We start from the raw sequence: 17,149 nt of genomic DNA on the forward strand, positions 1-17,149 counted from the left end.
AAATAGTTTTATAACAATTGGTTCAAAATTTGATAGTTTTATCGATTCTGAAAGTTAAATATTATTTAAAATTAAGGTAAAGTATGGAATTTTATGTGTAAAAGCTTTAGCCATGAACAGTCGATTACTGTTGCACACCTGATTTCTATAAGATTTGTAAATTAATTCAGTCAAGTATACTAATACAAAACTATATTATTTTTATTATTCGCAAATAATAGATTCCTACATTCAATACTTTCCGATAAATCATTGACAAATATCTCAGACAGTAATTGTGTTAAATTGGGACGGTGAGGTACGCCTGATGTTGCTATATATTATTAGAATTAAAGCCACTCTAATTAAGAAAAATGCCTGTGATTAAGATATAATGTTATTAAATGAAGTAGGAGCATACTTAACTCATAATAATTAAGTTTTTTAATAGCATGTCCAATTCTATCAAACGCCTGTGTAAAAATAATATAGATAACATCTACCTGGCCGTGATCGTTAAGAGTGTAGATATTTTTTCTGATATTTCTGTTAGATTTGAAATTGTGGATTGCTTTTTCATAAACCCATGCTGGTTTGATAAATTATCCAAATTTTCCACCGTTGTGCATTAATGCGGCTGAATTTCGTCGATATAGAGCTCAATTTCCTTGCTTCAGCATTGCATTGCTGGTCTAAACCTTATACAGCAAAAAATAAAAAATAAAAAAATCCAACGGCGTTTAAATCTTATGTACCGGGCAGCCAATTCTGATCACCAAAACGGAAAATTACACGACCAGAAAATGACTCATGCAGTAACTGAATTGTTTCTGGGGCGGGCAGCATAGCATGTGGCACCATCTTGTTGAAACCATATGTCTACATACATATTATCCTGCAATTTATACACTAAAAACTGGATTATTATCATGTTAACTGTTATTACCTGATCAGCCGCATTTTCGAAGAATAATGGTCCGATTATGCCTCCAGCAACCGCAATCCGCACCAAAAGTGACATGTTGAGGACGCATTTGTTTCTCAACATTCACTCGTAGATTTTTTTAACCCCAAATGGGAAAATTTTACCGATTAACGAAGCCATCAGTTTTAAAATGATCCTCATTGTTGAAGATGATTTTGTTTAGAAAAATGAGCACCCACTTGTTGTTCTTCCATAATCTATACGACGAACTCTCTTTACTCTACACGGCTAGTAGGCCAATCTTGAGTCAATTGAACCTTGTAAGCATGAAGATGTAAATCTTTCGTGAGGATAGGCTGTAGATAGCTTCTCGAAATGTCCAATTCTTTATCGTGGTGCCGAATTAATGTAGCATATTCTCAGAAACTGCTTCGATGTTTTGTGTTGAACGACTTGTTGAAGGACAGCCAGAGTGATCACTAACTGATCCAATCTCCTTGAATTTTTTCAATTAACCTCTCCAGAGTTGATGAAGTTAAATCATTATTCCGACCATACTTTGTACGAAAATTGCGAACTGTAACTACAGAACGTTCATTATTTTAAAAATATTGTTCAACAATGAAAACGCGTTGTTCCTTCGTATACCGCTCCATTTTTAATAACCCTGAGCTGTCATCTGTCACGCTGTCCTTTTTCGTTGTCAAAACTTTATCGCACAAATGGCGCAAAATTCAAATCTTACGTGAATTTAATACAATGAAAGTGAATGTATTAATACGAGTTATTTTATGTTTGATATTATTGAATGTTGATATTATGAACAAATTTAAAACATATATCGTGAACGAATTGTGTGTTAACATTTTAAACTGTTTATGTAAGACTCAAAACCCTTGATAACTTTTATACAAAGAACACCCCTCAGCTGGTTTTATAGGTTATAATAATAACAGTTAACGTTCCTTCCATGGAATAATGAGTGAAAGCAGAAGTATTGATAATTTAGTAGATATTCATAACAATAACGATTGAATTTTCACCATAGTAGTTCAAACAAGCAATAAATTCTATATGGCTAAATGTTCTGTAATAGCCTTTAACAAGTTCATTTAAAAAGAGTTTATTTTAAAAAGGCTTTATAATATAGGCTTACAAAATACCATTTTCGTACAATTATTTAAAATTATAAAAGAAAATCACATAAGGGACTTCTAATAGTAATAAAATTTGCTGTTGTTGCGAATATAGCTGAGCTTAAAGCTCTATGCGATAATATGCATTAGTTCCTCAAGCACTTTATAAATCAAACTTCTTACGTTTTCATGGTTTTGTGCATGAGTTGTCTTAAGTTCCTCGTAGCTAAACATGTAGTTTGCTATACATTATGCAAATGGAACACTTCCTAAATCTTACCAAGTTTTGCAACTTAATAGCAGTAAGCTCTAACGAAGCTGTATACAGCTCGATTAAATATTGACACTCAAGCAAATGCCTCATAATGCAGTGTATATCTTGAAAATTTGTAGAACACATTATTAGATAATATACAGCTCCCAAAATTAGTTCTTTAAGTTTACATTTGCACGTTATCTATTTGTGTAAATATTACCACAACACATACAATAGAGGAACACAGGAACACCATATAAAGAAGGAAAATTAAGCACTGTAATTAATTTTCAATAATATAATTTTTATCAAAGTAAAAGTTAGAACGCGGTGAATACACCAAAACCAGGCCAATGTCGCCGAACTATGTCAACATTTTAAAATACAAATTCATAATTTGATTAATGTCATATTATAAATTAGTTTCCTCTAATTTAATATGGACATATTGGGTGCAGAATTAAAGATATTTTATATCCTACAAATGAAACTTGTTTATTGTAACTCAACTGAAATAGAATGGTAATGTCTCTACATTATTAGAATCTTTTCTGTTTTAACCAATTACACTGTAAAAATAATTCACTCAATTTTACTCAATCTGTCAATTTCTGTCCACACCCAATTGAGTGAAATATTCACTCTATTAGTATGAGTACAATTAAAATTTTATGAGTGAAACTATTGCAACAGAAGTGAGTGAATTTTACTCAAATCCGAGTTTCTGCTAACTATCAAATGAGTACCTTTTCACTGTAGTCTGAGTATGTAAAACTAATTAAGAGTTGACTTTTTCTCTAAATTTAACTATTGTTGAGTAATTTTTTACTCAGACTTCATTATATATTCATATTTTCTTTAAATTATAATTTAAATATTATTGTATTAAAGTCATAATTGGTTAATTGATCTGACGAATAGATTACCTTAACCTATACTGTACGTTATAGATACGTATAGGTAACATTCTAACTAATCTAAATTATTGTAATCAAACCACTGCATTTAAACACAACTGTCACCAAAATAACCGGATGATCTAATGGGAACTATGGGAATAAACAAAGACAATGCACGACAACCATAGAATGGGGTGAGGTCACTCAATAATGAGGATATTTACTCCGATTTAGGTACAAGTGTACCAAGTTCGAGTTTATCTGGAGGTCTGGTTTATCTGGAGCCTGGTTTATTTATAAAATACTCAATATTTTCTCAATGGATTCACTCCATACCTTTATTGCTTTCACTCACACCGATTTTTTTACAGTGTATAAATAATACATTTAGTATTTTCTGTAGGTCTAAATTTCACTAGTCAAAAGTTGTGGAATTTAAATGAATGTATTGTGGATTTAAAAAGCATTTGATTTGTCGCAGCATTTAATTTTTTTTATAATTTTCAAACGCAACCATCACAAATTATGAGACTAAGTTTCATTCTACTTCAAACGTCTTTAGAGATATTTTAGAAAAAGCGATTTTTTTTTTTAAATATCAACACCATGTATAACGAAAATTATCGACGTTTGTATAATCTTTTTGGTTTGAAATCACTCAAAGAATCACCCCTTAAAGTTTGTGCACATTCTTAATTAACACCTTGTATAATATATTGTTTAACTTACTAGCAGCAACTGAATTATTTCCCTTACAATTAATGAACTGATTTAGGGGAAATAGTGATCTAACTCACTAAAAGGAAATAGGTCATTTGTTTAGTGTAGGTACTTGGGATTGATGAGTTGCCTCGCATGAGACAACAAAAAATTTCTAAGAATACTTTCTGCTTTCTGCTAAATCTCTCTCTCTTGCAAATGCCAATGTTATTGCTTCCAGTTTGAAACACTATATTCTGTGGAGTTTGAAAATATTTTTATTTTATTTTTTTGTTTTACAGAAAAGTTATTGTTAAAAAAGCTGTTTGCTTTCAAATAAGTACACAAAAATGTAGTTTTAGTAAATTAGCATCTACAATACCTTACTCTAACATGTTTTGATTTGATAATAATTGAGCTATAATATCAAAACTGACAACTACTCAATTTGGTACATGGAGAACTTTAATATAACTGTTTGCTTTATCTATATAAAACGCAGAAGCTTAAAATTATGAAATTAAGCTGATTGTTCTTAAAATTGGTACATGGCAATGCTTTTAATTGTAAATAATTTTTCCTATTAATTTTTTAAATATTTTATACGAAAAAAGCCTTGACCTACATGAAGCTTTTTTACATCTGAATAGACCTACTAAAATTTTAGTAATAAAAACGTCAAATTACTGTCCAATTAAGCAGGGTCGTTACCCAAAATTTTAAATTCGACCAATTTTTTATTGTTGACACCTACGATTAATAAAAATATATGATTTATTTTGTTCTAAAGATAAAATGAAATGTCACGTCTCTAATCATTGTTTAATAGGGAACATCCTGTATGTGCAGCTTCATCTAAAACTACACTGTTGTACGTACATTTCAATGTAAGAAGGATTTTTTTAATAAAAGTGTTTTTTCCATTAAATGAAAAATAAAAGACTCCATCCATAGATATTGTATACCAGGTGTCTCAGTTGCATTGTTCCAATGGCATATCTCCATTATTTAAAAATACATAAATTTGAAATTTGGGGCATCTGCTATACACCTAAACTTCTTTAAATTGAGCTTAATATTAAAATTCTTTCACTTCCTGTTTAACCGGAAACTTCTTTATTTTAAGTGACACTGAATATTTTTCTTAAAATTTAAATTCTACAAAAAAATTCCCTTTTGTGTGAAGTATTATACTTTGTGTTTTGACTTAAAATGTTTCCAAAATCGGGATTATAGAAAATTATGAAAAGCATGTAGATTATTTTGGATTTAAATTTCAAAGTAGCAAAGGTACCTACATGAGGAAGCAGAATGCGATATCTCTCCATCTTCTATTCAACGAATCCTAAAATCCGGCAGATTCAGACGTTTCAAAATCTACTTGCGTTAAAGATTAGAACCAGGAAATTATGACAGACGACTGGAGTCTCTTGTATGATTAGCAACTGCTCGTGAATATGGCATTATTAACTCAATATTATGGTCAGATGAAAGCCGTTTTCATAATAATAAAACTATCAATCGACACAATTGCCTTTATTGGTCTGTAGTTAATCCTCATTGGATGAGAGTGACCAATCAAAGAATTTGCGGAATTAACATATGGTGCGGCATGGGCGATGGGTAGTGGGTACGTTGTCGCACCAAAGTTTTATGAAGGAACATTAACCGATTAGGCAAATTTAGAATTTCTTCAGAGCAAATTTTCAGGTTTTCTTGAATATGTTTCACCAAAATATGTGCCAACATATACTTTCAGCATGGTGGGGCACCCATGGATCGGCATATATGGACCAATAAAATGGCCTGCAAGAGGACCCGATCTAACGCGGTTAAATTATTTTCTATGGTGATATTGAAGGATAGGGTATATCAGACGTTTCCTGCAGATTTGGAAGATTTAAAAAATATAATTCGAAATGAGTGTGGAGCCCTTTATGCCGAATTATTAAAAACTGTTATCTCGTGAACTTTTGGACAACATTTTGAACATTTTCTTAAGCATCTTTTCTGTCTTTGGTGTCCAGTGTCATAAAACGGTTCTTGTATAAATAAAATTAATTGGTATAATATCTTTTTGTAATTCATTTAACATTATGTTTCTATTATTTCACTTTCAATAAAATATTTGTAAATCATTTTTTACAGAGATCATGAAAATACAAATATTGGAAAGTGTATAATTGCTGCTTTGATATTTAAATCCAAAATAATGCACATGTTTTTCATAATTTTCTATAATCCCAATTTTGGGGGGAATTGCAATTTCATTTATGTTTTGAGGTCTACATAGGTACAAAGTGTAATACATCATCAAAAGGGGAATTTTTTGTAGAATTCAAATTTTAAGAAACATGTAGGGTATTTTAAAATAAAAGAGTTACGGTCGTTTCTGGTTAAACCGGAAGTGAAAGAATTTTAATATTAGGTTCAATTTCAAGAAGTTTAGGTGTATATCAGATGCCTCAAATTTATGGTTTTTTAAGTAATGGAAATATGCCAATGGAACAATACAACTGTGACACCTGGTATATCTAAAGTCACTACCACTTTGTATTATTTAGTTGCAACATAATATCAAATAATTAAGTTACTTGCTGAGTTATTTGTTTCATATAACATTAATCTGTAATATTTAAAAATATTTAGGTCACAATAGAAAGGCACTAATTAATATACATTGTTATGTAAGGTAAGTGCAATTTATCAAGATCCATCTTTGGAGGCTAATATGAAACTGGTGGTAACTCGTTTACTGATGTACGAGCATACAAAACATGGCGTCGTAAGGCCTGGTAACGCTAAGAAATCTCTGGAGAACGTGAATGCTTGGAATAGGCGCTTACACAGCTCGTTAGGTGCCGGAGAATTACCCCATGACTTGGCGGTGTGGCTGACCAGATCAGACATTGGGGGACCGTCTGGTTATGCTCCAGTTGCAGGGGTGTGTGATCCCAAAAGAAGTTGTGCCCTTAATAGGGACGAAGGTCTCACTAGTGCTTTTATAATAGCACATGAGACGGCACACATGTAAGTACGGTAGAGCGAAAAAGGCGTGTAATATAGAATGTATCAGTAAAGGTGCAGTATTCTGGAGCTATCTTTATTTAAAACGTCCCAAGTAAAATTTTATTATTTTTGGGACAAAAGCTCTGTTCCATGATATTTTGTTCTAATAGATTAAAACCTGAAGTTGTATACAGGGTGATTCATTAACAATGTGAAAATCGAAAGCTGAAGATACTACACGTGAAATGGTGACCATTGGCGCAAACATGCCTTATCCGAAAGTTCATAGTTTGGGAAATACAGGGTGTTGAAAGTTAAAATTTTAAATTGTTTTTTTGCGATTATTATGAAAATATGTAGGTTAGGAACTTGAAAATTTGTGAAACTATATTTTTTTAGGCGACGAATAAGATGCGTGTTGTAATTTCAGCATTGCTAATAGAGGGCGCCACTTACGATCAATTTTACCGAAAATTTAGTTAATAACATTTTACCCTGTATATTTAACATGAAACTTGATTCAAAACCTGAAAGAGCTATCATTTTTCCATTAATTATGTACTCTTGTTTCATTTCGGTATCTCGATCCGTTTTCGAGAAAAATCGATTTAACGAACACTATGTTTTGATAATATGAGAAATTAAAAGCGAAACAAACCAAGTGTTTCTTCGTGTTATTACAACAATTAACAATAAAACAAATAAAATACGTAATTATGATTTAAAGTAATTGTTCGAAGAATCCACCGTTGACACTGATACACTTTACACGTTTTCTGAGAGATCTTCGAGTTTGAAACAACATATTGGGATTGCGTCTGACTTCGTTGGCAGCGATTTGTATTCTTTGCCACAACTCTTCACACGAGCCAATAGATTCTTTGTAAACTATATCTTTCATTCGAGACCAAATAGAAAAATCAAGAGGATTGAAGTCCGGACTTCTGGATGGCCAAGCAAAAATGCTTACATGGCCAATCCAGCGATTTGGAAAAACTGCATCTAAATATGCACGCACTGGCCAAGAAAAATGCGGTGGAGCTCCGTCGTGCATGAACCACATGTCTCTTCTTAAATAAAGTGGAACTTCTTCAAGCCGTGGAAGCATTTTTACTTGGCCACCCAGAAGTCCGGACTTCAATCCTCTTCATTTTTCTATTTGGAAGAATCTATTGGTTCGTGTGAAGAGTTGTGGCAAAGAATACAAATCGCTGCCAACGAAGTCAAACGCAATCCCAATATGTTGTTTCAAACTCGAAGATCTCTCAGAAAACGTTGTGTAAAGTGTGTAAATGTCAACGGTGGATTCTTCGAACACTGACTTTAAATCATTATTACGAATTTCATTTGTTTTATTGTTAATTGTTGTAATAACACGAAGAAACACTTGGTTTGTTTCGCTTTTAATTTCTCGTATTATCAAAACATAGTGTTCGTTAAATCGATTTTTCTCGAAAACGGATCGAGATACCGAAATGAAACAAGAATACACAATTAATGGAAAAATGATTGCTCTTTCAGGTTTTGAATCAAGTTTCATGTTAGACATACAGGGTAAAAAGTTATTAACTAAATTTTCGGTAAAATTGGTCGTAAGTGGCGCCCTCTATGAGCAATGCTGAAATTACAACACGCATCTTATTCGTCGCCTAAAAAAATATAGTTTCACAAATTTTCAAGTTCCTAACCTACATATTTTCAGAATAATCGCAAAAAAACGATTTAAAATTTTAACTTTCAACTCTCTGTATTTCCGAAACTATCAAATTTCGGATAAGGCATGTTTGCGCCAATGGTCACCATTTCACGTGTAGTATCTTCAGCTTTCGATTTTCCCATTGTTAATGAATCACCCTGTATAAACAGATCATGCTTATCAAATTCGTTTCAATTGTATTTTTTTTTGTAGACGAGATTGAACTAGTTAATTTGAACTTATACGACAGCGGAACTCATTGACACAAATAAGAAAAATCTCAGTACTTAGGTACAATTCAGTACAAAATTTACCTATTTATACAGAGTGCAGCAAGAACTACTTTGAGGTTAAGTGTGGCTTACAAACAAAATGAAATGCAATAAACGTCAACTTGAAAAATAAAAGTTTACTCATTTTTTTTTTACGTATGTATGTCTTAAATTTGAGCCATTTGGATTAAAGCGAAAGTACATTTCTGCAACAGTTTCCAAATTTTCTGTTTAAAAAAAGAAATGACAATTGGCCTGGACCCCCTCGATCGTCTGTACCTCTCATCATCTTAAAGATACAATTGTCACTGACTACTTGACTAGTCTCGACCTAAAAACTAATTAAACACAAAAACACATACAACGGCAGTGGGGAGCATTGATGACTACAGTATACTTAAAATTATATTATATTTGAAACAATAACATTCCTACAAATTTTTTTGTGAAACTAATAATTTGAGAGATACGAGGCCTGTTCAGAAAATAACCGAACTATATTTTTTAAACTTTATTATTAATTTTATACGTTATTGGTCCTTATCTCCTTCAAAGTACTCCTCTCCTTTACTCACACACTTTTCCATTTTGCGAAGCAGTTATGGAAAGCTTCATTTGTGTCGTTCTTTCAACATTGATTTTAATTTCGGAAATAAAAAAAATCGACAAAGCTGAGTGTGCGGGCGCATTGTCATGGTACAAAAACCATGAGTTGTCTCCCCACAACCGTTTTTTTGTAGATCTTTTCATGTAGCCGTTGTAAAACGCCTTGATAGTTTACACGGATCACTGTTTCACCTTGAGCCAAGAATTTACATTGCAAAAATCGACACTAACACGTTGCAAACAAATAACAATATCACGAAAACTAAATGAGATATCAGCAATCCAAGAACAGGTGTTACATAGGAGATTATGCTCAATGCAATGCTGCCAACCGCATATCACTAAATATCTCCATTAGCCCGTAATTCAAAAAGTTCCGTTATTTTCTGAACAGGCCTCGTATTATAAGATATCAAATATTAGAAATTTTATTTGGGAATTTAATTAATTATGTCATAATTCAGATTTCATCAATCTAGTCAATGTAATATTTTTCTATTTCAAGGCACTGGTTTTAGTCCTTTGGCTCATAAATATTTTTTGTCTAAAATAACGTCATGACTTGTGACATAGACTTAAGAAGCATTCTAAAGATGCATATTCATAAGTACAATTTCTTCGTCTGCATGGAGTTGCGAATATCAAAAAAGAATTTCAGAACTGTCCCTGCACATGTTAAAAAAGTTAAATAAAGGTCCTTAGGGATTAAACTGTTCGAGCTTGTTATGGGTTAATAAAAATGTTTTTAACTAAAATGTCCCACTGATACACTGACTAGGACACTATACCCACTATAATTGGAGCGCAACACCGTTTGCTGTGTCAATAAAGAAACATCATCTACAGATATTGACAGTTGTTTTGGATAGCCCGCATTAGAATTATTTTTCATTGCATTCAACTTTTTTATTTGCTGTCAAAAGTACTTTTGGTATTTTGACATAAGAAACAGTTATTTGTATACATCCATCCTTTGTTGTAATATTACATTTTGTATTTGTCCTAATCTAGACTTTGTTTATAAACACTCAATTAAACATCAAATATAAGAGCTAACTCATATTTCTTCCTATCTATCTATCTCTCAATTTTTCGTGAAAATTATTCAAGAAGTTAATGAAGTATGTGATATTTTACTGTTTCTAAAATTTAATACAATAACAGTGTTTATGCATTGTATGCATGTGCATGTGTATATCATTGAAAGTTTCAGCGATAAGTTGATACTAAAACTGTCTTATTATTCGATAAACAGTTTTATTCTTTGTCCAAAGTCTGCTGGCCAATATTTGTTCATATTCAAGAAAGCTATACCAGGCATGAACTTCTGACATCTAAAGCCCTACCCATGTAATGCAGACTCTTCTTCCTACTTGCAACTCCAATCACCAGTGTTGTCTTAAAATCGTTGTAACTTCTCTGAGACTGATATCCCTCGTACTTACAGTATTTTTTTTTTTTTTTTGGAAGAAACAGGCAAAATTTTCTTCCTATTAAGAAATGATTTCCTACGCATCTTCTCAAAGCATGTCTAACTTCATCATAAGAAATATTAAAAGTTGACCACGGTCCTAAAATCAGTTGGTCCCTTTTAAGCAATCTGCTTTCTCATTTCTTTAAATTACATTCCACCATAGGCACTGCTGACAATGGTGGCATCTGACAATATATTTGTCAGTTGTAAATAGTCCCAAAAAAGATTTAAGCTCAAGCCAAAATTATATTGAAATGCAAAACACTTGACTATTCTCCAACATCTATGGGATCCTATATATCTAAATTTAATTTGTATATTTTCTGAAATACTAAGGCGCGATCACCATGAGATACGTTGTACAGTCCATACGATATTTGTTGAAATAGATTTCCAAGAAAAGAACCGCAGAAAAATGCCTTCGTAACAGCAAAACACAGTATGCACTGCAAGTTGCTACGGTAAACGCCACGCAGCCATTGTCTTTCTATCTCGGGTGTCGACTACGGTAAACGCCACGCAGCCATTGTCTTTCTATCTCGGGTGTCGAGTGCGGTTAATTCCAAGAAAGTGACGCAGGGGTCTCCTTGGCATTCTACCTCAACAAATGTCGTACAGACTGTATGTACTTTTTGAAAGCGACAAATAAGTTTTCCATGACAAGATGGGTATTAGAATCTCACTTAATTAGTTAAATTTAGTTTAGGTTTAAGTCATGACGGAGATAAGAAGAATGGGAATGACTGCAACGTAGAGGCGTTGGAGGGAAGTGTAATGGCTCCGATGGTGTCGGCAACTTTCAGCAAATTCTACTGGTCTCAGTGTTCCAAGCGAGAGTTTAGGAAAAACGTTGGGTAAGTACGTACAGAATCAATATTTTTATTAAGTGCGGCGTTATTTATTTTAACTTTTAATCACGGTCTGTTTAAAATTCAAATTAAAATTACGGGATGAAGTATTCAGCGAATGCTAATTAGAATGGTAAAACCAGTAAGCTGAGTTATGAATAAACCATTACTGTACCCATTATATTACAGTTACTGTGGTAAATCAATTATGAATTTGTGTAACAGTTTAATTAAACACGTATTTGGTCAGTAAATGAAGCAAAACCAACAAAAATATAATTTTTCATTTAATTTGCTTGGAAGAGTTGTTAATACTTTAAGAATATATCGGTGGCATGTGTCTGTGTAAGAGATATATGTATGATTAATTGATTGTAATTTATTAAGGTTTCCCAATAAAGCGTTATGCTCAACGAAGATTATAACGTATTGTGACAGAATTTTTTGTTGCCCTTTTTTATTTTGTAATATTGATTCCTCAGAAAAAATGTATACATTATTTATTGTGGAATTAAAATGACATCATTAAATACTGGTGTAATGCAATGATTTGAATACCAATAGGAAAATCCTGTCCACGTTATCGCATTGTTATTTTGGTCTCATTTTGTTGTGATAACGTTGGAAGAAAAGAAAAAATATATAATTTACAATTGTAATTATTAACTTTGTTGGACAGCAAATATCGTGAATTAAGAAACATTACATGAAATTATTTTAAGTGATGTAGATTTATATTTATTCTCCTTATTAATCGATGAGTCAGTTCTTCAAAGAGTTCCGAAAGAGTGCGGTCCGTTCTAGCCTACTGTGCTTCACACTATCTATACAAAAAACAATATTTCCCTTATTTTCCTCGTTTACTAGAAAGACTGAATCTTTGGTCTCCAAGGCCTGTCTTTTGTGTTCTACATAACTAATTTTATGTTAAGAAAATCCAGCTCAAAGAACTTGAGCGAGATTTCTTCATACTCTGCAATGCATTAGTTTTTATTTCGAGAGGAGGCAAATTTCCCTCACAGAGGCATATTAGAGAGTCACAGGAACTTGTGCGATTATTTTTATGGGCAGAATCAGTCTCTAAATTTATTGCAGTATATTTAGTACATAGTACTTACAGAAATTGGCTACCTGAGTTTTTTTATAAGATACTTTATTGATTCAGGTTTTAATTAATTTTGCATCATATCAATTGTTATGTTACCATATCATCTGAACTTCTGAACTCGAAAATGTTTTTTTTTAAAGGATCCAAACAAATGAAAATCTTATGATGTCGACTTCAAAGTTTTAGCGTTTTCGCAAACAATGAACTGATATCAGATAAATCACTAACAGGTTTTCGATTTTTAAAGAAATTGACTTATAGCCCAAACAATCGTGTGCAGACGTAAAATTTTAGATATTAAAATCTATTTAACAGGTTCTATTTGAACATCTTTTAACATAAATTTGATTATTTTCTTAACAACAAGATCAGTCAGTCTACTGATTGGATTAACAGTATCAGTTTCCGAAAAATCCTTGTATTACATCTAATATACAGGGTTTTTCACGTAACCCGTTCATTAAGAGTTTTTAAACTTCCAGTTATAATAGAAACTTGAAATTTTGACAGTTGTCTGGGTCCAATTCATAAAGGAAGATGATTAAAAGCTGTACCAATAAGCTTTTATGCAAAATATGTCTCTAAGTTTGTGCTCAGGTGGGTTATATATGTTACAGTGCATAGAGATAAAAGAGAGGTCATAAACAATTTCTATGAAGGATCTCATAATGGCGTTATTAACTAATTATTGTTTAATAATTTTAAAATAATTCCCCAGAAGTTTCACCAGACATTGCAGCCCTTTTACGTTGAATTGTCAAGACCAAGCACGCAAATGTAACCTCGGAAGCCAGCGGTGTAGTGGGTTGTTATGAAATTGGCGCCTCTATATCTAGGCTAAGATATAGAAATTTATGTATAATTGATGTATGATTAACATGGTTTATTATTTGTGAATAAAAATTATAATTACATTGTAGTTTAAACTTATAAAGAACAAAATTACTCATACACTAAATTTAGCTAATGCCTACAACATAGAAGTAGGTATGTATAAATAAAAAATGCACGTACGTACGCACCCACCTACGCACGCACAAAATGTGTGTGATTATACTTACGTTAACACCTAAGGATTGAGAATAGAACTGAAATTAAAACCAGATTCCATCGGTTTAAGAAATAAAAATTTTAAACCCCACTATTATTAAATAATGTTCTCTCTACTTTTATGGGAACGATTTTAGCATTACTGTGTGTTGGAAAATCCAGTACATTGGTGCCCGCTGTGTTTAAGAGAAAAGTTTTTATTTGGGGGTCCAAAAACAAGGGGATTTCCGCTAGTAAATTCAGTAAATTCAGAATTGGTCGTTATGTAGAAGTGGTCGCTTGACACAGGTAGTCACTGACAGAGGTTTTACTGTATTTCTTTGCGTGTATAAAAGTATATTGTTCTTGATTTAAGAAATCCTTTTTTGCATATACGTCTTATTCTTTCTAGCCGAATGCGTTCTTACTCTTACTCGCGTAGTTTCTGGCTCCAGTACAGACTTCAGCCAAAAACGCAAAATTATTCGTGTCAGTCTATACATATATGTACAACCAGTAGGTTATATCTCACTTAAATTGGTACTATTGGAGAACTATTAAGTTACTAAAATTGGCCAACAAATTTAATTGTCTTCAATTTCTTGAAATATTTATTGAAGCTAGAAAAGTTACCATAGTTTGTATATTACTTACCACCAATTACCTTGGACAGTTTCTTGATTTTATTCTACAAAAATTTAGTAAATCTAAAATTGTTTGTAATGATGCTTTCTTTACTGAACTATAGAGGCATCCTTACTTGATCGTTTTTTAGGTCTTTTAGTTACGAGACGAGTAATAAGAAATGTATATATTGGAAGCTGTAATGTCACAAATAGAAGTGACGGAGCACTTGACACGTCGGATCATTCACATTATTGCTCGACTGTTAAAGGGACAACGTGCGGTAGATATCTTGCTATAACTGCCGCTTAGGATCGCTGTCAAGCTAGAAGGTTACTGAGTTAACGATTTTACCTTCACGCCACACATAACGTGCTCGTTCATAGGCAGATCATTAGACTTCATTCGAGAGAAGCTAATCTCTCTTTAAATCCCGTTTAGTGTCAGTTCTACTTTATAGTAGGAGGAACTGTAGGAAATCGAACACATCCCGTTAATTGATTTCTGGAATACGTCTAGTGAATTTTTACATTACTTTGAAGATATTAAGCTGATTCAAATTTTCTTGAAATCCAAAAATTTTCAAGTCAAATCTCTTTCTTATTGTTTGAAAGTATTAATATGAATTCAATCAAATTGCTAATATACACTTACATAACGTAGTATGAGAATCTGAGTAGAATTTCTGTTGAAAATACTTTTTAATTATTAATTTTATCAATGCACTTCAATTTTGTGTCAGGGACTACAAATATTATTCAATGGAATTGAAAATGCAATTCTTTCAGAATTTACTGAATTCAGCGCAACTTCCTGTATGTTCAGTTGAGTATTTTTCCATCATTAGGAATTTTGCAATAATTATAACTTTCTTGATTAGAATTATAGAGGGTACTTTCCTATAAAAGCTTGTATCTGGAATATTGGTTTTCTATTATTAACATATCTGAAAAGGTCAGATATTGAGGTCCATTTTTTAGACTGAATAATAATTTATTAATGTGATACAGAAACATATCTAATTTCTCAATATTATAATAACAAACTTTATTTTTCACTGTTTAATTGAGTGACATATCTGCAAAAAAAAATAATTAAATAAAATCTTGTATCGAAATCAAGTGTCGTTTTTGTGGAATCACTTTTACCTTAACCTACAATTTTAAAAAACTCTGCTGAAGTTCTTCACCAGCAGAAAATGTTGTCAAAAACAAAAGTCTTTACAAGAGTTTTTTTTAAAAAAATATGCTATAAATCATCATTGCAATATATAATATTTTTGATAAAGAAATTAGTTAATTGAAACTGGTAAATTTTTTTCTTATTTGAATCTGAAATTTTATTTTACTTATATGACGTCACTATATAAGCAATAAACTAGGAAAATCATGATTGTTGGCATTCTGCACCGTTTCTAAGTAGGATTCTATAAATCCAATGATACGCGCTAAGGTCTCTTCGACAACACAGCGCCACAAAAGTAAAAAAGTAGGCAGGCTCGTGGACCAGACCAGTGTATCTCATGGTACTTTGCACACTAAATCCGAATCACAAGTCAATATTCCCGGGTCAATTCATGTTATGACCCCCTTATCAAAACACTCTTTTAGAAAGCGATTTTCGACTTGGTAGTCACATTTTGCATAAACATTCGATTTCTGATCTCATTGAGTTATACCCTATATCCCCGTAGCTTCGTAACTCCATAACCCCATGATCCCTTAACCATTTAACAAGGGAGAATATGGAATTTATCAGGGGTTTGAAACTACACAACTGAGTTGTCAGGCTTCCATAATCCAAAAACGCCGTAACCCCATAGCCCTGGGTATGCAAGGATGTACAACCAGGAATCTTCTTGTATCTACACTGAAAAAACGTAATATAACTTCCTTGCCTGTATAATCAGTGATCAGCAATACAAACTGTCAAACAGTAACAATGTTGTTATTACCTGTCACTGTCACGGCCTACCAGATAACATTATCCATGTATAATTAGGCCTCTCACGGCCTAATTAGTGAGATTTAGTAAAAATACCTATACTTACGCATTTTGCACCGATACGTCAAAATATATTACAACTAAATCTGTAAATCCTTACGTAATTAGAAAAAATGCAGAAATGCCAGAAAGAGATCTAACAATTACAAGATGTCTTATTTTCTTAATAAAAAACCTTTATCGTTTTTTAGTAGTATCTCGCTTATTTTTACCGATGGAACAACCAACAAACCCTATATGTCTTTGCTCGACAGGAAACGTTCTATCCAAATATGTAAAAATATACAGGGTGTTCCATTTCCATTTAAATTAACAAACTTAACATCCGCGGCCATTTTGTTTGGACTTAATTTGTTTTTCTACTATCATTTTCAAAAACTTCGTGCGACTTTTGTATTTAACTTTTTTTATAACTCTAAAAACAAAAAAGTTAATGGGGGGGGTCAAAATATAGTATACCACCCTGTACATTTTCTCCGATCTTGGGGAAAAAATCGAAATTAATTTATACTACATTTCGTATATACCTACTATCTGAAATAATATAAAAGTATTTGTCTTTTTTTTAATTAGTTATATACTTTT

General features: G+C 32.2%; 1 protein-coding gene across 1 annotated transcript in view; it reads left to right on the top strand.

Moving 5' to 3' along the window:
* Positions 1–17,149, top strand: part of LOC108908967 (A disintegrin and metalloproteinase with thrombospondin motifs 3) — a 92,660-nt gene that overhangs the window by 41,218 nt on the left and 34,293 nt on the right. The window contains exons 4-5 of the mRNA XM_018713171.1: positions 6,587–6,924; positions 11,653–11,805. Of these exons, the coding sequence (XP_018568687.1) occupies positions 6,587–6,924; positions 11,653–11,805 (491 nt within the window). The remainder of the gene's footprint in view (positions 1–6,586; positions 6,925–11,652; positions 11,806–17,149) is intronic.

The sequence above is a fragment of the Anoplophora glabripennis genome, unplaced genomic scaffold (genome assembly GCF_000390285.2).
Source record: "Anoplophora glabripennis isolate ALB-LARVAE unplaced genomic scaffold, Agla_2.0 scaffold341, whole genome shotgun sequence".
Classification (NCBI taxonomy): Eukaryota; Metazoa; Arthropoda; class Insecta; order Coleoptera; family Cerambycidae; genus Anoplophora; species Anoplophora glabripennis.